Genomic DNA, 22,389 nt, shown 5'->3' with positions numbered 1-22,389 from the left:
TTTTCGGGGACTGCCACAGAAACTGGCCTTCCCTATCGGTCATCATCTTCAATGAAAAATTTCCTTTTTTTGAAGCTTGCAGTCCAATTTTTCACGGTCGCATACGAATGACATTGATCACCAAGGGTATTAAGAATATCTTCGTAAATCTGCTTACCTCTTAACCCTTTTAAATACAGGTACTTGATGATGGCTCGATACTCCAATTTTTCGATTTTCGCAATTTCGGTGGACATCTTTTTTTTTTAATTTATTACGTAACTCTGGTTTACTTTTGACGTCAAACTTAACACTTACACTTCTAATAAGTTATTGTTCGTTGCTATGGTAACGCAATATTTTGTTTATGCATGGAACTGGTCTTGTCTAATCAGGTATCAATACACCCTCGTGAATATCTTAGTTATTTCACTCTATTTTATTTATGAAAGACTACAAACTACTAGTTTCAAATTGAAAAATTACAAATTAAAATCTATCAATCGAAGAATTTTCTTCCAATCTTTTCTGTTTGTTGCTTTCGTCTTCCAGTCCCGAGCTCCAACCTCCATTAGATCTCCTGTTGCTTCTTCTTTCTAATTGCCCCAGTCATCCTAGTCTTCTGGATCTTATGATTCTGTTAATTTCTTGTTCATCATACAGCTTTTTAATTTTTTGGTTCGTCCTTCTTCTTCATTTGTCTTCCTCCTTTTCCCTCCTGGTATCCTCCTCCTCCTAGTAAGTAATATTCTCCTCCTCCTTATTCAGTTTCCACGTTTCGCTTGCATAAAATTCCGTCGGTTTGATGACTCTCTGATATAGATGTAGCTTAATTTTTCTGAAATGTTTTTGGAGATTAGTATCTTGTTCCAGTATAGATGTAACAGTTGACTCGATTTCTCTTATTTTCATGCGACATTTTCATAAATTTGGATTTCTCCTCCTCGTTCACTCTCAGATTCGCTATCTCTGCCGCCATTTCTGTAAAAGCCCTGCGCTTCTTCGTACTATCCATTCCAGTATTATGTTCAACAACGTAGTAGATAGAGAATCTCCCTGTTTTCTTTCCACTAAGTTCATTTCAGTGAGCTTCATCAGTTTTATTGGTTCTTTCATTATTTTATAAAGATGTTGTCTTGTAACTGCAGCAGGGGCAAGCCGTTTTTTTCGGCTACTTCGGCTACTACTGGAAAATGAAGATAGAGTAGACGACGATAAGCAGACGACTCAGTTCTAATTGATGAGGATTCACAGAATATAATCAATCCACTAAATTGTATGGATGGTGCTGCCATAAGTACCCCGGACGTGGGTTGGACAAGAACTGGAAGGGTGAGAGAGACCTCATAATGAGAAGTCAATTTTTCAAAGATATTAGCTTGAAACTAAGCATATACACGATAAACTAAGTGTATTGCTTGATGATATAGTATCTTGGACGCTTAAAAAATCAGAGATCAATGAATTAGAAGCATTTGAAATGTGGATCTGTCTAGGAGTACCATGGACTTACTAAGTGACGAATGAAGAGATCATAAGAAGAATAGGAGAAGACAGAGTAACTCTCCTGAATATAAAAAGAAGACAAACAACCTGTTTGGGTCACATACTCAGAGCTCCAGAGTACAGAGTTCCTTAACTCATAATTGGTAGATGGTAAACGGGGAATCATGGCTGAGGAGCATAAGAGAGATGACAGGTATGAGAAATATAGGAGATCTGGTTCACACAGCGGTGGTTAGACAAACCTACGAAAATTTAATGATCTGATTTTGATATGATTGCCTCAATTCGTTATCTAAACATGTTCAAAGCAAAGATGCGATTAGAACCAAATTCCAAGTCCGTTTCTGTCTAGTATATTCAATTTTGTTGTCGAAGAAGGAAATATTATTACTAGGATGTTTGGAGTCGGCTTTCTTTGTTGGAATTCTAAATATCATCAAGTAAGTGCGTGTTGAACAAACGACATACTCAATTCAAGTTTTGTCATTTGTTGTTACTCACAACTTGAAGCTTGTTTTGTTGATTATTTTTGACATTCTAATCTAATTCTATTCTCTTCTTTTGCTTGTCATAAGGCCGTTGAATGTGTATCGCCGTCGTTTCCGCCTGGAAATCGTGACGGTTAATTTCGTTTGTGATTTGAATATCTGCGTTTTTAATAATTGCATTTCGCGGTACAGTCGTGATCCATATAACAAAAGAATTTTTTTGAAAGATTTTCTATCAATAATTGACTCAACTGATCTTGAGATATTGTTACAAACAAGTTCGCGAAATGGGTCCGGAGGCCGGCCCTGTCCAGCAAGAACGAAATTAAAAATTGGTAAAGGCGCATACGGCGGGATTTGTTTGATGTTTAATTATAAACAATTTTTAATAGCAAGCGGTTTATTTGCATTGTTTCTTTTAAATAATTTCTAGGACAGTCTATTTATTTATTTTCTTTTTGTTCTAGGACGAAATGATTTGTGTATATAAATTAAGAAAAGTGAGACACAGTGTTTATTAATTCATCCCACGAATAGAGAGAGTGTAAATAAATACGAAAAACGTTACATTGGTGTCGGGTGTGAGGTATTATAGATAAATAGTGACATGAACATGGCCAAGAGACTAAGAGATCTGAAAGTGACGGAACTGAAAGTCGAACTGGAGAATCGTGAGTTGGAAACGTTCGGTAAGAAAAGTGAATTGATAGAAAGACTCAAAGCGGCACTGGTAAGTGACGGATTTGATCCAGAAACTTATCTGTTCATGGACGAGTCTTCCACTTTAATATCGCCAATTTCTGATGATATTTCTGTCAATTTTTCGACTAAGAAGTAAGATAAAACAGTAAAACAAACATTTGATATAGATTTTAAAGCGTAAATAGTTTGAAGAAGTGAATAAGAAAACTATGGAGGTCGAGTGATAGTCATAAATTTAAGTATGAAAAATTTCGTAAATCGAATCGTGAGGTGAGTATTGAGTTGCCTCACGTTTCAAAATTATCCAGCCCTTCAAATTCGACCCGTAAACTTTTGTTTTTGATTACCAGTACCTTTATAACTTCCGTTGTAGAATAATGTTTGGATAATGGACTAAGGCCTTCCTAAGGGTATACTAACTTGAACAAACTTAGTTTTGAAACCATTTTAGACGCGATAAAATTAAAGTACGAGGGTTCTTTAAATAGCTTTAGACCTAACAAAGAAATAAGACATTTTTTTGATAATTATTTCTATTTTTCAAAGTCTATATACTTAATACAGTTTGGTTTATTGGCAGTCGGTAGAACCGACGGTAATTTTGTTATTTTGAATAGAACACCCTGTATATTAATACATTTTTGAAATCTACGTGAAATTCTAGTACATTATTGTATAAAAACTTTTTCGAAAAATGCATACTTTTTGAGTTATTAATTTTTTTGTAAAAAATTTGACAGTTGCAGACCCTTATAAATTATTTTTTTACGATTATACCCTTAAAGATATGAAAATGGTTTCAGTTCGGTTACTTTTAGCAAGGTCAGACGTATTTGAATCTATGTTGAAAACTTTTTCATTTTATACAGGGTGTGTATAAAAAGTGTTCAAAGTTCAACTTCATAAATATCAAATTTCTTATTTTTTTAAATAGAACCACCGGGTTTTTTATATTTTAACGCATTTAGGGGTAAAAATTAAGACAAATTCATGTATTACCTAAACTTAACCGTTATCCGGATATTAAATGTTTTCTGTAAATTTTTGAAGATGCAGGTTTGAACTAAATTTTATATTGCCTAAGAAATAAAAAAAGTATTTTTCTTTATTTTATCTAGGTCTGTAAAAAAAATCAAAACAAATTGTATTTACTAATCCTATTCTAACTTTAAGTCATTTCCGAGATATTTGAGGTTTTAAATTATTATTATATTTTTTTAGAAGTTTTAATTTTTTATGTATACTTTTAGTAGGCTTTGCAATAAATGACACTTATTTAACTGTCATTTGTCAATTGTTGATACTTGCGAAAATCGTTAAAATGGCTGATTCTCAATTTAATAACGAATAAATAAAATTTACATCACACCTGCATCTCTAAAAATGTACAAAAACCATTTAATATCTGGAAAACGGTAAGGGTTAGGAAAGTAAACATGAATTTGTCTTATTTTTTACCCCTAAATGCATTAAAATAGAAAAAACCCGGTGGTTTTTCCAATGCCTCAGAGGTATGCAAACAGCTCCTTGCGGAAAGATAATTATTTTATTAGAAGCATTGTTACTTGCGTTGAAAAATGGATTTATCTAAACGAACGTGGTAAATCAGTGGTTAGACACAAAACAAATACCAGAACCCGTCGCAAAGAGAAGACGATTTGAACGGAAAGTCTTGTTTGTAAGTTGGAATTAGTAAGATTAAGTTTCTTCCAAATTATTGGACAGGTGCATCAGGATATATTGTGGGAATATCCGAGTCTAGTTAACTGACAGACAATGCTGAACCAATACCAAAGTTATACGTAATAAAATCGAATAATCTGGTGGTATTGAACTTCTACAATATCCAGCTGTTAATCCGGATTTTACACAGTTAGATTATTAGATTATTATGTATAACTTTTTGCATCTGATCCTAAAGAATGGTCTTTCCAATGTCTCAAAGACCTTGGATGTATACGATAGGCTATATTTTTTGTCTTTGACATCTTCTATATATATTTTTATTAATACCAAACAAGTAATTTAAACAAAAACCTCCCATTTTTTTATCTAAGATCGATTTCCTTTCCCGTTTATCTAAATTTTCTTATTGCGAGTCTGTCTATTCACAACCTTAATTTAATGGAAATGGAGAGAACGGGTTACATAGCCGAATAATCATACACACGATATGATGATGTTGAAGGGGTAGTTTTGGAATCAATAACCAACTTTCCAGCATACATCAACCTTTTGATATAAATATTAACTTGTATTGTAGGCGCACGATCTAAATTTAAAGGGTGTGTGATGTAAATTGGTTTAACAGCAACAAGAAAAAATAAAATCAATTAAAACTTCATGGTTCTATCTATTTATTTGTATCTATTTACAAAATTTTGGTTCTTGCAGTTTTAATTGATTACGACGTGAAAAAAAAACCGAAAAAAACGTTGGTAGTATGCATGGTGTTGATGTTAAAAATTTAAAGCAAAATAGGAACTTATATTTAAGTAGCCAGCCAAGGAAATCGTTCGCCATAAAGAGATATTCTCAAAAAAATTATCATAAATTGTAATTATTTGGAAAATGTCTACCAAAAAAATATAATCAGACATTTATAATTGAGCTAAATACCGTCGAACAATTTATCAAATGAAAAACTTGCATTTCTACACACTTCCGGAGTCTACGGATTGAATTTGGGAGAGCGTTCCAAGATTTTGCCTTATATGGGAGTTTATTCTATTGATCATTTAGTTCCTTGTGTTTACATCCACAAAATAAATTGGTCTATTGTATTTGATTCAGTGGAACGTAGTGGCCATGCAAACAGACCTCCTTGACCAATCCACGCCTGTCTTGTTCAGGTCTAAGATTAACGATTATACACTCCAGGGTTGGAAACGAAACTCCGCCTCGTGGACAGCCCCTGGACGCCACCATCTCGATAACTTTACTATTTAATTCTTAAAAGAGAACATTGCCCGTATCCATTTTATCATTATTACTAGATCCATTTCCTCTTTAAGTATTCATTCACAGTTTACAACTATTTTAAACTAATTTTGCTTTATTACATGGTAGTTTCCATGACAATGGAAAAGTATAAGGACTAAGGGAGGGGTGCTCAAACGGTCGATCGCGATCGACCAGTCGATCGCGAGTGCTTTTTGAGTAGATCTCGAGAAGAAAAAAATTTTTAATAAGTAGGTAGGTAACTAAACTACAAAAATGTATTACGTAATAAAATAACACTGCTTGCGGCAAAAGGCGGCTTTATCAAAGGAACGCGCGGCACTTGTCAAAGAAAAGCCGCGTTGTTTCTAGACTAGACTGTACTGTCTAGTTTCGGGCGGCGCGTTTGACGGGAACATTCGAAAATTTCTTTCACGCCGATATAAATGTCGCGCCTGCATGAATTGGAGTCATTCTGAATTGTAACTTGATAGCGATACTACGTCGATACAAAGTTTATTATTAAATAGTGGAAAATGAGTGCAGTGAAGAAATCTAAAACGTATCATAATTTTAATAAGGATTGGGAGGAAGAATTTTTCTTTTGTGTGGTGAAGGATAAGTGCATTTGTGTTATTTGTCGTGCGTCAGTTGCAATACCTAAGCGTGGTAACTTAGAGAGGCATCATAAAACGGTTCATAAAAACTATCAAAAGGATTTTCCGCCACAGAGTGAATTAAGAAAACGAAAAGTAAGTAATTTTATATCTTGTTTGAAAAAAGAACAAACCATGTTCACAAGACCAGCCAAACAATCAAAAGCTGCTACGATATCTCATATATTGGCGAAACACGAGAAACCATTCGAAGATGGATCGGTGGTGAAGGAAGCATTTATTGAAGCGGGTGAGACTTTATTTGGAGATTTTAAAAATAAAACAGAAATCATGTCTGCTATTAGAGAACTTCAGTTATCTCGTCCGACTGTCACAAGGCGTATTGAAGTCATGAGTCAGGACATCGCAGATAAACTAAAACATTATATCATGGAATGTACATACTTACTTACACACAGCTGTGTATTTTTATTCGGATGGTATTCAATGACATGTCGGCTAAGGAAGAATTTTTGACAATCATTCCTCTGAAGGCGAAGACCCGCGGCGAAGATATATATGAAGTTTTCTTTAATTTTGTAAAAAACTACGAGCTACCAATATATAAATTAGTGTGCATTACAACCGATGGAGCGCCAGCAATGACTGGAAACAAAAACGGTTTTGTGGCATTGTGGCGAGCTAATGAAAAATTCCCTTCATTTTTTTCATTCCATTGCATTATACATCAACAAGTTTTGTGTTCCAAAGTTTTAAACACGGAGGAAATTATGGGCATTGCAACAAAAATTGTGAATTCCATCCGTGCACGTAGCTTGCAACGGCGGCTCTTTCAGTTGCAGTTGGAAGATAGGGAGTCAGCTGAACACACTGATTTAGTTCTTCACACAGACGTCAGGTGGTTGAGTCGTGGAAAGTTCCTACAAAGGTTTCAAGAATTATTGCTCGAAATAACAGCTTTTCTAGACAGAGAAAGAGGTGATGACACTCAGATTTTGAAAAACGAAAAATGGCTGACTGATTTGGCATTTTTGACTGACATCACAATGCACTTAAACATCGTTAACTTGGAGTTTCAAGGTAAAGGAAAAACTATTATTGAGATGATTAGCGCAGTAAACGCATTCAAAAGTAAATTGCAACTTATGATAGATCAACTGAAAAGAAAGGATCTGAAACATTTCCCGTCTTTGAAAGCAAGGATTCGTCAGTTTAGCATCATTTATGAGTTATCCTTTTTCATGTAAAAACATTGAGGAATTAGCTACTGAAATAGCAAGTCAGTTTAATATGAACTCATGTTCTGTTGAAAATGAGTTGTGTTTTATATCTGAAAATAAATATCCGAATCTAAGGCAAATCGCCCTTCAACTGACGGCATTGTTTGGGCCAACTTACTTGTGCGAGTCTGCATTTTCTGAAATGAAGATAATTAAGTCAAAATATCGCAATCGACTAACTGACGATCATACGTCATCATGCTTGCGATTAGCACTCAGTGGTTACGTACCATCTTATGAAAAGTATGCTGAGGACACGCTTCAACATCCAAAGCCACTCTTTAGTTAGGTTTAACACCATATGTAACTCTTTTGTTTTGTAACAACCAATAAACTCGCAATTTTGAATAACTATGAGTTTTTTCATTGATATTGTAGAGAACAACCTAACTAAACCTAACCCAAACCTTGACTAAAATAATGTACCTATATTGTGCAGAAAGCTAATATCTATATATGCTACGGTACACCCTACCTAGGTAGGTAGGGTGTATCGTGTATGTACGACAACCCTGCATCACATATACTTGCAGCCTCTCAGAGTCGATCGTAAGTAGTCAAAAAATATTGAGGTAGATCGCCAGCAGTTCAAGTTTGAGCACCCCTGGTCTAAGGTATATAAGGTCGATTACGGTTCGTTCGCGATCCGATCTCGGTCTGGTGAATTCCAATCACATTCACGACAATTTGACTTCGTTCACGATTTAGTTTTGAACCGTCAATAATCGAAGTCTGATGTATAAAAAGTCAGGTCAGGTACTTCTGGGACCACCCTGGTATAGTGATGCTCGACACTATTATCCTAAAATATTTTCCTCTCGAATTTCCATAAATTTGATACTGTTCGTATCGTCACAAGGGCAATTATATTTGTATTTATGAGAGGTGACATTTGAAAAAACTAAGAAGAATCGTTACGTATAAATTTAGACAAGCGACTATGATTTATAGCTCGTTGTAACAAGAAAAAAAAACAAGCTTATCAACGTCGGGAAACATTGACAAGGACAAAGAAAATCGTATAAAGATTTCTACAATGATTCATTCCATTATTATTCAACATTTGAATGGAATATCGTCCTAATTGGTGATTCAACGTTATACCAATTTTTGAGTATCTAATTTGGTAATAATTTGATTATATTTGAGAAAAAAAAAATGAATACTTACTCTAATCCGTGTTCGGAAAACACTTCGCTGATTTCCGAATCGCTTCTTGGTAGCAACAACTTCGGTAATACACCAGCTTTTTTCCTTCTCGATTTCAAGGTTCCGGGATTGAAATAATCCGGCATCTTGTGAGGCGAATGCGGTGATAATATAGTTAATCTGCGATCTCCAGGACTCAAACTCAAATAACCCGTGGGCGGCGGTAAACTCAAATGTTGCGGTATTCTCATTTTTCCCGACCACAGCACCCTCTTTCTTTCGGCCGTGAAAGTGTCCTCTCTACCGGCCGTTTCTAAGGAGGCCTCTCCGCTCACAGCGTGTCTTTTAAGTTTCATTTCTCTTTCTATGCTTTCCAATGATTTTGTTTCCGTCGTTTCCAGATATACCCTTCTAACGTCACGCTCGCTAGACGATAAAAAAGTTTTTGGCGACGTTCTGAGGCTTTCCATACTTTTGGTAGTACAAGTCCTCATCGAAGCCGATAAATATTGACCTTTATATTTAGTTTCGGGTTCGTATTCTTCTTGCGAGGAGCTGGAATGCGGACTTTTCGATAACAGCGAATATCTCGGTGAAGCTTTCGTCGACTCTGATTCTGATTCGTTCGAATCTCCGCTTGCTTGCTGAGTGATGATATGACATTTCGGTATGTTTTGTTGTTTTTGTTCGGTTAAATTGTGGACGTTTTGAGGGGTCAAAGTTACCGTGGATGGAGCTTTTGATAAAGAGGAAATATCTTCTTCGTCCTCTTCCATTTTCTGTTGTTTTATGAGTTTGTATGTGGTTCTGATGATGATAGTTTATTGTCACAAAACACTTTCAAGTCGCATAGTTTTTTTAGCTAGTTCATCATTAGATTAGTTACGTTTTCGAAGGAGCGTTTTGATTTAATTTAAGGCCGAATCTGAACGAGACAAAATTCAAGATGTGGTCCTACAAATATCAAATATTGGTGACATATTTCATTATTGAGCATTAAATTCTTCGAAATTGGTGTGAAATCCATTAAAAGCAAAACTACGTAAATGTAATCGCTTACAGACATAGGTCCAATTATATCGGATTCTTTTGTAGTAAAATTGGAAAGAGAAAATTTATTATATTGACAAGCTCTGCAACGAACAGGGTCAAATTCTTCTCAGATTACATCCTTACTATTGCATATTTAACTTTATAGAGTTAATATGGGCAAAAGTAAAATCAGAATCAGGAAAATCTAATCAGTCTCTGAATACTGAGTAAAGTGATTGTAAAACGTAAAACTCGTGAAGAAAGTTCGAGCAGCAGATCGCCTAAAGCTTTGGAAAAACTGTGTTGAACATGTTATCAAAGAAGAAGATTAGTATGTGGTATCACCCTCTTAACAACCCTTCATAATTCAATCAAATGATGACTCTAATTCAAATTATTCTGATTACCATTATTATTTATAAAGATACTTTGGAATTGAAATGTTTTTTTTCTTTAGTTTTAGTTGTAAAAAATTTATGGTCACGTTCACGTCTGGTACCCTGTTTAAACCCTTACAGGCAGGTACATTTTACTCGTCTATTTACGTTTTACAATTAAATAATCAGTTGTAGCAAGTTAATGAGGTATAATAATGATTGTTTTCCAAATGCATCTGTTTAATAATGCAGTCCAATTCACAATGATTCGATCGCAGTGAATTTCGAACTTACTGCTGCGACAATCACAAAAAGCGACACGTTTAAAGCCTCTATCTTTAGTTACGTATTTTTGACTTTGATGTTATGTTGGATTGGCATGAAATGTTATAATGCAAAGCACGTGGATTGTAAACCTATCCGAAGGGCAGGTAAGTTGAAACTGAGAAATTAAATCCGGAAATTCCGCGCTTTCTACCATATGGAATTGTTTAACGAAAATAGATGTTTGCTTTGTTTTTCGTGCAGGTTATTGCAGCAAAATTAATTAATATTACCATGTATTTATCTTTTTAAATGAATTTTGAAATATATTAGATAAGAAAATTAACAGCTACTTATTTATAATTATTATTCCGCAACTGAATTAATAATCGCGGTGCAGAATATTTGAACACTTGAAAAATTTAATTAGAAAATGCGGAAAAGTATTTCTACATTTCCATACAAAATGCCCGACAATGTACACAATAGGAAACCGAGTTCATGATAAAAATAAACTTGTTACATATTCATACAGAATGGCATTTAATACCGGTTTTAAGATACCGGGGATATTCAAAACGTAATTAATTTTTCAAATTCATAAAAACCAAGTAGAAATTTTTTCTATTTACATCTAAAAAAGTGAAACTACGCAAGCACTTAGAGATGGAAGATACAGTTAGTTTTAAAAAAACATTCCTCGGGGTTGAGCATTTTTAATGTTATATTTAAATAACTTTTCCCGATTTTTTTATAATTGAGTAACAAGATTTAATCAACATCCACAAAATTCTTACCACAGCCCCTCGTTACCGCTTGGATAATACAGCACCGATTGCTTACGTCCAAAACAACGCCCGATACCAAAAACCACCTGACGCAATTTTCGGATTGGTGCAGAAGGTGGAGGGTTCTCAAAGAGCCCAACCCATCGTCTTCAATCCTTCCGATATCCGAGGCGTACGACTTTTACCTCGGACTATCTACTTAGGGAGAACGTTTCGAAATCCGCGGAGAAACCGTCTATTTGGAAGTGAGATTCAGTCACACTCTCAGTTGGACGGCCAGTACGAGGCGAATCTGTCTCATCAAGGCACTTGGAGGCAATTCGCCCAACTTCATTCGTATAAAACCAACATCCGTCCAATAAACGAATGTAGAGCAAACGCCGAATGCCTTGCTGTCCTTGACAATTTTTCTATCGCCCTTAAGTGAAAGGAAAAGTTGTTTCGTCGAACAGCACCCCACTACCCTCACATATCCACACAATTCCAGCCCTGATATATCAAATATGATCTCTGATCTATGCGAGTTACAAGATGGTGCAGATTAGGTTTTAGGTAGTTAGTTCTCTACGATCCTTAACATTAACCTGCGAAACTTTAATAGAAATAAAATAATCTTCCAATTGATAACGTATTTAAGGGGTTTTCCAATAAGAGGTGTTTTGATATTCAAAGAAAAATGCCATTTTTTGAGATAAATGATCGGATGTTTATTTCATTATAAAGAGGAAGGTATGCCGTTAATAATGGAACACAACATCAGCCAAATGGCCGCCACGACTGCGCTTACAGGACCGAATCCTTTTCATGAAATTTTCCGTAACCAAATTGCAAAGCGGCTGCCCTATGTCCTCGATAGCCTCACGAATTCCATCTTTGAGGTCTTAAATCGATGCTGCACTGTTGGCGTGGACCTTATCTTTCTTTGTTGGCCCCAAAGGAAAAAGTCGCAAGGTGTTAAATCACAAGATCTCGGTGGCCAATATTCGAGAGATAACACGGTCCGGAAATTTTTCCCGTAAAAGATCGATGGTTTCGTTGATTGTGTGGCACGTAGCGCCGTCTTGTCGAAAGTAAACGTTGTCCAAATCAATACCATCCAATTCCGGCCATACAAAATCATTAATCATCTCTCGATAGCGCAATCCATTCACAGTAACTGTTGCTCCAGCCTCATTTTCGAAAAAGTAAGGTCCAATGACACCGCCAGATAATAAATCGCACCAAACAGTCACGCATTGAGGATAGAGAGGATTTTCATCAATAACTCTTGGGTTTTCCGAGCCCCAGATTCGACAATTTTGTTTATTGACGTAACCACCAAGGTGGAAATGGACTTCATCAGTTAAGATGATTTTTCGATGAAATTCCGGATCATTTTCATGCATTTCAAGGACCCAATCAGCAAAGACACGACGTTGTTGATGATCGGCCGGCTTGAGTTCTTGTGTTAACTGAACTTTATAGGCCTTAAGACCCAAGTCTTTATGCAAAATACGGTGTAATGACGTTTGTGGAATGGCTAATTCCAAAGAACGACGAGGAATGGACAAACCTTGGTTTTCTTCAACACTTTGGGCTACAGCAGCAATATTCTCAGTTGTTCTTGAGCGACGTGCACGGGTTTTATTCTTCACATCACTAACTTGTCCCAACAGCTCAAATTTTTCCACCAATTTCTGTATTGCGGTCCGAGAAGGTGCTTCACGTCGACCCAAAAATGTTTTCGTTTTACGAACCGTCTCTGCCAAACTTTCACCATTTTTATAGTGAATTTTAATAATTTCAATGCGTTGTTGAAGCGTGTATCGTTCCATTTTCATAAATGGCGTAGTTTCTACTTGTCAAATGTCAAAAAATGACAGCTTCAAAAGTGACATTTACCGAAATAGCGGGCTATTCAAAATAACACCTCTTATTGGAAAACCCAGTAGTACAGTAAGTGATTCAGTCAACATTCACCTGATTTGGCCATGATTTCTAGTTATTCTTTAAACATTTACGTGGTTAACGTTTGACGACGGAGAATCAGATAGATAAAGCAGGAGTATTCTAAAAGATGGTGGCTTCAAGCTTTCACTTTGTAGAAATGATCATGTCCCGGTGCTGCTTGAAGACTTTTGTGGAAAGTGAAGTAATGAAGGGATTCAAGGAGCAGAACCAGCGACCGAACTGAGCATATAAGTCGACAGTAATAGACAAATGCAGAGATTGTTTTCCCACGAGGTTAATTGGTATACTGATGGATCAAAAATGGACAAGTATGGGCAGGAATATATGGCGAAACTATCGCCATGCAAAGATATCAGATAGCAGAGCAATCCTTCAAGCATTTGAAACAAAGATAGTATGGGACTACACCCATGGACTCACTGGTAGCAACCGATGAAGTTACTCTAATGTAGGTGCCTCATTCTACCAACTAGTCCTAAAATTCATTGAGCAAAGATGAAAGAAGAAGAAGAGTTACTGGTATGCTCATTGTAAGGAACCGAAAGAAACCTCCGATGGCTCCTCTGTGAGTTTTAGCGTACGATACTTATGTTGAAGCCTTTTAAAGCTAAAAGAGGTAAGCTGCATAGTCGCCAGTATCTCACAGGGCGAAGAATACAGTCTTTGAATTTGAATAAACTACTTTTCCTAAGGTGTAGTTTCTTGTATCTCAGAATATATAACCTCACCTATTTGTCATTTCATTAAAATTGTTGAAAATCATATTCTAGCATTTTATAAAATAGATGAAATCAACCAATTTCATGGCGAAATTGATTAGATTTTTCCACCGGTACGTTTTCATCGTTAATAAACATGAAAAACTACATCATATTTCAAATCACAATGGAACTGAAAACTGTTTATGCGATTTCCACGTTTTGGACGTTTCTTTTTGTGTAGTTTTATAACAAACAAGCCCAGTACTTTGAGTGGCATTGAGTCTGTTTTAAAACGTTGGATTACATTAGGTACAAAGCAAAAATGACAGGCGTATTTTCATGTAACGTTTTTAGATTAAAAATATGTTTAGCTTCATATTAAAATTTATAAATAATACTTAAAATATAAGCGCTCTTATATAATCTAGAATTTTCGTTCTTCGTATTATATTTTTATAACAAAAATATTTTCTTGATGACGTCTACGTCTACTAAAATCGTGTAAGGTATAAAAGAAAATTGAATGAAATAGAAGACAAGATACAATCAGCTCAAATAAGATGAATGTCGTCTATTTTAGAGACTTATTACACGGGAAATTGTCTGGGCTACAACAAAATGGATGGTCCGAAGTAATTTTAGAGGCATTGTATGCTAGATGGATAAAATATGGCAAAAAAATCAATAAATACCCACTGGGTTCAATTTAATTTAGTTACAATAAAATTGCATAAACTAAATCAAGTCGAAAATAGTTGATTTTTGGAGTTTACTCCTTAAGAATCGATTTGCATATATAAGGGGCCCGGTATGAGAAAAATGTGAGGAGTAAAATCTATCGATGAATGACCTCGTTACGTTTTTGTCAGTGTCAACATACTTATATTGCTTTTATTGTGAAGTTTTAATTTTTATCATTGTGTTCCGCTAAAGTGAATTGAAAATATTTTCAAATAACTATGGCAGAAAGAGGTGTAGATGATATTGCCGGAACATCTAACAAACACGTGGTTGCAAGGTACGTTATAATTCATGTATTATATGTATGAACATGTGCAATTTGTATTTATTAAATATTTTAATAATTATCGATGTAGTTCATATAAATATATATTTGAAAACAACACATAAAATTAGATAATCAACCCAATATGAATTATCGAGCGCATCCACATAAAATTGAAAATTTCTAACCTAACCAAAAATTAATTTTTTTGTCGATGTCTATAAATTCTTCCACGTTATTATGATTTATTTTATAAATAATTTTTAAATATTAACAACTGTAGTCAATAATTCGATAATATTATCAGAAATATCGACAATATTTTTTCATTTTAATAATGTTTTTATATAATTTTCTTTCGAAAATTTATTTTTTAGCTTATTTAAATAATTTTTATGTACTATTCATTATTGTATGTAAAAGATTTAGTGCCATAATTATCTTTTTATAACCATTTTTGTTGATTATTAAGATAATATTATATTTTAAATAAAAAATTAATTATAATAATTTAAAAAAAATGTTTATAAAAACCTTTTTTTATCAATTTTCTTAAAGTCGGTTAAAATTTTTATAATTATGCATTTATAAATTTTCTAATTTTTTTTTTATATTTTTTGACTAGGAAAAAATCTAAACCTCCAAAAACTCCAGCCAAGAGACAGCGAGCTTACAGATTAAAAAAAAAATTAATAAAGGAAGCCCAAAATATTCTGGCAATCAACCAATCTTTTTTAAGTTAAATAAACTCTTTTTGCGTCTGGTTAGACTATCGAACTTAAGGAGTAAACTCCAGTCGTGCGTCGCTGACACACACAATTTTTTATATATTTATTTAGGAAAAAGGGAAAAAAACTCATCGGGGACCAAATCTGTTGAATACAGTGGATGGTGAACCAATTCCAAGTGCAATTGAGAAAGTGCGTCATCCTGATGTAAAAGCACTTTCTTTTTCTTCAAATACGGTTCCTCTTTCGTTGATTATGAAAATGCGCGTGATATTTTTTAGTCACTTCAAATTTTGGTCCACCTTTTGCGTCAATAAGCAAACATGCTCGATATATTGGTCTGCAATTCAATGGGCATTTATCAAAGCAGACGGTATTGAAAACAATAGTGAAGAAACAAGTCCCGAAACTGATATTAGAGTCTCAAATGTTGGATTAAACTTCACAGTGAATCTGAAGTTCAAATCATAAGTATCGATATCAACAACCAAAATCATTAGTGGAACGGAAATTTCAGAGGTCGAAGACATGGGCGTTAAATGGAACGTACCCGATAAAATTAGAAAGACAAAACGAAGTATCTACATTCTACTGTTTCCTTTTTCATTTCGTTACTTCATTATTACAATCATTAATTTATTTTGTATAATTTCGAATTGTAGATTCCCTCCGGTAAAAATTATTGGTTCTTGGAATGGATTCCAACATTCCTTGGTGATATATTATCTTTGCTGTTCCTGATAATCATCATTGTGAAGTCTGATATCAGTTTATAGATTTCCGCTTCAATTTAGTTTTTGTCTGCCATAGTAATTGGTCTGATTACGTGTCCAGTCCGTTTGACACCTAGTTTAACGATTGTATCTATGTCATACTATTTGATTTATGGTATGGTTCGCCGATGGTTTTGCTACTATTGAACCTAGATCGATAAACGACTCTACTACATTGAGATTATATTTGTTTTGTTCAAAATCTCCAGTTCTATTGCTTGCTGGAAACGACGGCATGATTTTGTGAAACGTCGAGTAGAGTTGTGTAATAAGATCGAAGAACTTGGTGGTGTCGGAGTCCTACGGCATCAGATCCATAGTATTAATCTAAAGAAGACATTGAAATTGCATTTATATATGGCTTCACCAAGGTCTCTAATAGCTGAATTGAAACCATAGAACACGATCGACTATACTTCGACATTATTCATGAGACACCCTCTATATTTTTGTAACGTCAGTTCCTTTACTGGTTGTACATATTCAAAGGACGTCGCGTGATTCTACAAGATAACTATGGATCTAATTTGAATATTCAAAACATTTGCTAAATATTTGGCATCGTTTATCGTAGTAACCTAATAAGATAAAAGCTTGATTTACTTTTTGAACAGTACATTGCAACGCCAGAAGTCTTGGTATTGATTTTAACTGAATAAATAATATTTATATTCTTACACACAGTTAAGAAATAATTTTACCAGGGAAACAATGACGATTACTAATGAGAAAAAGAATTTTCAATTATAGTACCATCAAATTACATCATAAATTGTTTGGATCCTATTAAGAACCGCTCAAAACAATTGATTTTGGAATACAAACGCAGAGCTGTAAACGTATGGCCGAAGAATTGGTTGTCATCGTAAGAAGTATTGAGCAAAAACTCACATGCTGGGAAATTTCGCGTTTCCTGCAGTAGTAAGAAGAAGAAAGAGAAAATTTATTGCATCGAATATTCACCAGAGACGATACATGGTTACACCAATATATTGAGGAAAACAGAAGCGCGTCTATGGAGCGAAGAAGAAAAGAAGACGTGCCGGTTAAAGCGAAGGTTGACTAGTGTATGGTTACGATGAAGGATAATTCTTAACTATCTATATATACATTTTATTTCATGGTTTATGATTGTCTAAAATTAATAGTAAACAAATCACGGTTTGTTTAATTATAGAGATTGTTTGTGTACATAAATTCCTAAACTAACTTTTACATGTTTAACAATATTACGAATATAATTTTGGTTTATATTAACCTTATCCTCGCGTAGGTTCAACTTAGTTCATATTTGTTTTTTTTTCAGCTTCAGTGTTAATAACCCACGCGGTTGCAGTACCAGTCGGGGAGGTGTTGCGTACCGTGTTTTGGAGGATAACAGAAGTAATTACCGTGCATTTTCCCACAAAAAACGTCCTGTAAAATACTACAGATCGAATCGAATCGATAATCCAATCTGTCGTGCGAGACAACGCCAGTATGACTATTATTTTATCTAATCGCTACTTTTTTAGTAATTTTTATAGTGATTTAGTTTAAAAACCAGCAGATTTCGTCGCAGAGAAACCGTTTTGGAAAACAAAAATAGAGTAGACATAGAATTTGAAAGTCTTTTAATGTTTGACAATAAAAATGCGGGTCCTACACTTTTCAATAAACGTTTAAAATATACAGTCAGAGTTAGTTGAGGTTCAGAAATGTTTGATATTTGAATTGGTTATGGTGTACCCATTTTATGGGTATCATTTGACTATTCACAACCATTCTATTGGCGTGATTTTGATCGTTGATCACGTTCTAAGTCCACACGTGTAGTGTGACTTAGTCCAGCAATGCTTTAATTGCGAAAAAATTAAAAAAATCTTGACATCGATTCATTAATACGATTATCAAACAGATACTAAGCTAAATTTTAGTGAGAAAAACTTTTCCAATTACACTGACGTAAGAAAATAAATAATTTCTGAAAATTTAAAATTTAAGGTTATGCAAAATCATCGAAGTGAAACTGTCAACTGTCAACGTTGAAGTGGCTAGAGTGACATTTAAGGAAGTTAAAGTTATCTACTCCAGCACGTCCCGAAAGCGTTTTTCAGTGTCACTTTCGAACAACTTCCAGATGGCGTCGACTAAAAATATATTTTCCAACTCTTGTATATTTTTTATGAGGGGAAAAATATAAAATAGTGAGAAAAGTTTCTGATTTGAAAAATGCATTCAATCATGTTGTCCAATCTGTGTACGTAACCAAGTTAAAAGGGAGATCAACTATGTTGTTGCGAAATAATCGACACTACCATTAATTTTGAGATTAGATGGAAACTCGCCGCCTGTTCAGCTACAATTATTGATTAACAAATCGTCCCTACCTACGAGCATAATGTCGCGTACATTCATCAACCGATGTAGGATAACAAAGCCTTTGAGAGAGATTGCAAATGTTTTGTTAAATGAAACTTTATGTATCTGCAAGCGAAATTAAACATGTTATTCCTTAACTCACCAACTTTAAATAAGATACTGAGTAAACATAAAATTAAGCAGACAAATAGAATATTTCGGTTAATCCAACCAAGCGAAATACTGATAAAGGTGCGTGTATATACGTAGAGCAATATCCTTAAGGCAGCTTGAAATTATGCAAGACAACGTGCAATGCAATGCAATGCAAGAGGTAGCAGCATTGAACACTTTTTTCTTGCTTATTTCACTCGACAACGTGCAGTTCAATATCTCTCGATCAAAAGCGTTTAATTCTCCAGCTAAACTATCCGAAAACAAGGCAGAGGAATTTTGATTAGTGGCAAGCATGATGCAATGGTAAGAGACTTGCATAGTATCAAGCGACGTGCAATATTCATCTATGCAATATTTTGATCTTACAAGGAATTGCATGCCTTTATCAACGAACTAGATGTTGAAAAACGAAAATTTCGACGAGAAGATCACAGTTGTGAACTAGTAATAGCAGCGCAAATTATACCATAGAACGAGGGCCGATTTCGGACGTAAATCAATGGAGTGGGTTCGAGCTCTTGTGTCGAAAACAACCGAAGGGAGTAGAATATCATACGTAAAATATAAAACTAAATGTATACTATCGGCCAAAAGTTTTTTCCCACCCCTTAATCTACTGATTAAATTTCAAAATAATACACCAAAAGCAAGAATAATAGTGTCCGTTCCTTGTTTATTTTATCGATGTTTCCCGATGGATGGACATGGAAGTATGAAAGAAGGAAACTACAGAGAGAAGTTTGACGTATGACAAGGTATAACCGCATATTAAGAAAGACGTGTATGGATTCACGAATGTATACCAAAAAAAAAAAACAGAAGTCTCAATGTTTTTTTCAAAATATATCTTCACTTATGTAAATATGAGCTTGCCACAGTAGCGTTGAAAATTGAAAAATTATCCAATTATAGTCTATTTTTATGTTTGAGAGAGTAATAAAATGATCCGTAATCCATAGGCGTATAACTTTCAGTATACAATCAGAATAAATATAGTTTTAAAAAAAGTTTTCTTGACAAGTTTAAAACAATAATGAATGAAAAATTTCGGGCCCTCGATGTACGAGAAATATGGAACAAAGCACCCCCCACGTTTTTCTGTTTGATGTGCTTCAAACGAGCGTTTTTTAGTTTTCTAAAACTATTTTTCCATTGTTTAGTTTCATATATTATGAAAAAATGTTTTTCGGTTTTTTTAAACTATGTTTAATTCGTATATTGGCTTCGTTGCTTATACACCTACATCTCGTCAAAACTTGTATCGAGGCGTAACGGTGTAGTTGGTAAGGTTGTTATACCTCGAGTATTATCGAATGAAATAACATTTATATAAATATAATGAATAAATCGGGTGTATACTTATATTTTCACCTAATTAATCTACTTATATCTGTTCTTTTCTCACAGGATCAGGATGGAACTTAATTTGCTTCAAATTTTGAAAATTCTTTTCGTTTTTTTTGTTAACCACTTGGTCGTGAGTGAGCCACGAGTGAGAAATTGCATTATTTATTACTATTATATAGTACTGAGGAAGAATATTTATAATTTGTTCGAACCATTCGTTGAAAACATCACCATTTATGTCTTCATGGTAATCACATGGTAGTTTCAAAAGTCTGTAAACCACATTATCTGAAAAAGCGTGTCTCCGACTATGCCAAAATTTATGAGGTGTATATTTCTTCTTTGGTTTCTCATGTCTTTTATAGTACTCAGGAAACTTCTCCTCATACTATGATATCGTTTCTTTTTATTAAAATATTCTGGAACGCTTTTTCCAGAGAAAACTCATTTCTTTAACAAGTTTACATAGTGTAGTTCGACTCAGTTCAGGGTAATCCTTTATAATTGTGACAAAAACTTTATCTACTGTCCTGCATTCTTTTCTTTCTTTCATTAGAATTCTTTCTTTAGAGTTGATTTTCTATTAAAAACTTTGGTTTTCTTGGAGCTTTACGTGTTGTTTGAAACTCGCAATATATCTCTGTAAATCGTTGATTTTCCAGCACCCAGTGTACAACTATCTAATTCCACTGTGTCTTCAACACTTTTCCATAAATGTTTTTCTGTGGATAATTTAAAACTGAGGTTTTTGGGCGTTTACGCGGCTTTTCCAAATTTCCCATAATCGCACTTGAATTCAAAATAGCACACTGCACCTTGCAAGTTGCTTGCTAAATTCCCATCAAGCTAAAAATCAGTAAAATTGTTTAAAATATAATTTAACATAGAATTTGTTCCCCGTGTATGGAAAAAATTTTATGCAAGGTCAAAAAATGAGTTTTTCGCGATTATCAGCAAAACGGTAAGTTTTATCATGAAAATACATCAGACAAAAATTGTAGATCATAAAATTATCTACAAAAAACGTATCAATACTTTTTCTCCTACAAATCACTGTTTCTGAGATATAATGATTCAAAAAGTTACGACAGTAACTCTGAAAAATTATAACTTTTACAACTTTTTGAATCATTATATCTCAGAAACAGTGGTTTGTAGGAGAAAAAGTATTGATACGTTTTTTGTAGATAATTTTATGGTCTACAATTTTCGACTGAAATATTTTTATGATATAACTTACCGTTTTGATGATAATCGCGAAAAACTTTTGACCTTGAATCAAATTTTCTCCATACACGGAAATTATGGGAAACAAAACAATTTTACTTTATGGTCTAATTTGACCGGACTATAAATCAAAATCTCTAACTTTTATTGGCAAACAGATCTTATGATACGGCTAATGCACAGGGCTTTTAACTGTTATTCGATTGTTACACAAAATTATTCTAATTGGCCGGTATCTCGTTTACCCCGTTATTTTAAAGTATCTGACCTAGATAGATTCAATTTATAGATTTGTCGACAGATGTCTTTCCTATTATCTCTGCCAAATAACATAAACTGTGTAAAGCTATTTAAACGAAAACGATTATTACTCGACAAATATTTGAAACGAGTGCCAAATGTTATCAACATTACCGCAAGGTTTTGTCAAGTCGAAATGACACCTCACGAAACTAACGCTTAGTCATCAAACCTATTAGCATAAATATAAATACCCTACACAAAGAATTTATGTAGGGTAAATGTAAAGGAGAATGCCATCAAAAACAAAAAAAGTCTCGCAACTCAGTTATTTTACTGTCGTGGGATCCATGTAACACCAAGTCGGTTGATTTGATTTACTCAGTCCCCACTCAGTCCGTTTTACGTTATTACATAATTTTTTTTATTTATTCGTTCAATGTTACATCAACTACAAGGTTATTAGCGACATGTCAGTTTTTCACAATTTTTGATACAGTTTAGTGTCTTTTGGATACTTGATTAAGTCTGTAGTAATACAATTATTGTTCTGCAGAGCGACCATGGTGTTTGGGAAGTTGTTAGTTAGTCTTTCGTTGTTGTCTCGTTTAAATAAATAGGAGTTTGTCACTTTAATGTGCCCCAACTTTAAACGATCGATTTTTATTTGGTCCGTACGATTTTTTGTTGTTGTTTTTCCATGGTTGAACGGATGGTTTTATACATTTTAATATCGACTGCGATCTGTTCCGCTCACTTTGCCACTGGCGCTGTACTT

General features: G+C 34.3%; 1 protein-coding gene across 23 annotated transcripts in view; it reads right to left on the bottom strand.

Moving 5' to 3' along the window:
* The window catches only part of LOC130440507 (cAMP-specific 3',5'-cyclic phosphodiesterase), a 266,092-nt gene that overhangs the window by 98,013 nt on the left and 145,690 nt on the right, over window positions 1-22,389 (bottom strand). For 2 of the 23 annotated variants that reach the window (XM_056773696.1, XM_056773699.1), the window contains exon 2: window positions 8,683-9,586. The exons of 19 other annotated variants lie outside the window; for them this stretch is intronic. In XM_056773696.1, coding sequence (XP_056629674.1) covers window positions 8,683-9,437 — 755 coding nt within the window. In that variant the 5' untranslated portion in view covers window positions 9,438-9,586. Of the gene's footprint in view, window positions 1-8,682; window positions 9,616-22,389 lie in introns of all 23 variants that reach the window. 2 more of the 23 variants (XM_056773695.1, XM_056773697.1) reach the window with 1 other exon arrangement.

Source organism: Diorhabda sublineata, chromosome 2 (genome assembly GCF_026230105.1).
Source record: "Diorhabda sublineata isolate icDioSubl1.1 chromosome 2, icDioSubl1.1, whole genome shotgun sequence".
In the NCBI taxonomy this organism is placed as follows: Eukaryota; Metazoa; Arthropoda; class Insecta; order Coleoptera; family Chrysomelidae; genus Diorhabda; species Diorhabda sublineata.
This window is presented reverse-complemented; position numbering and strand designations above follow the sequence as displayed.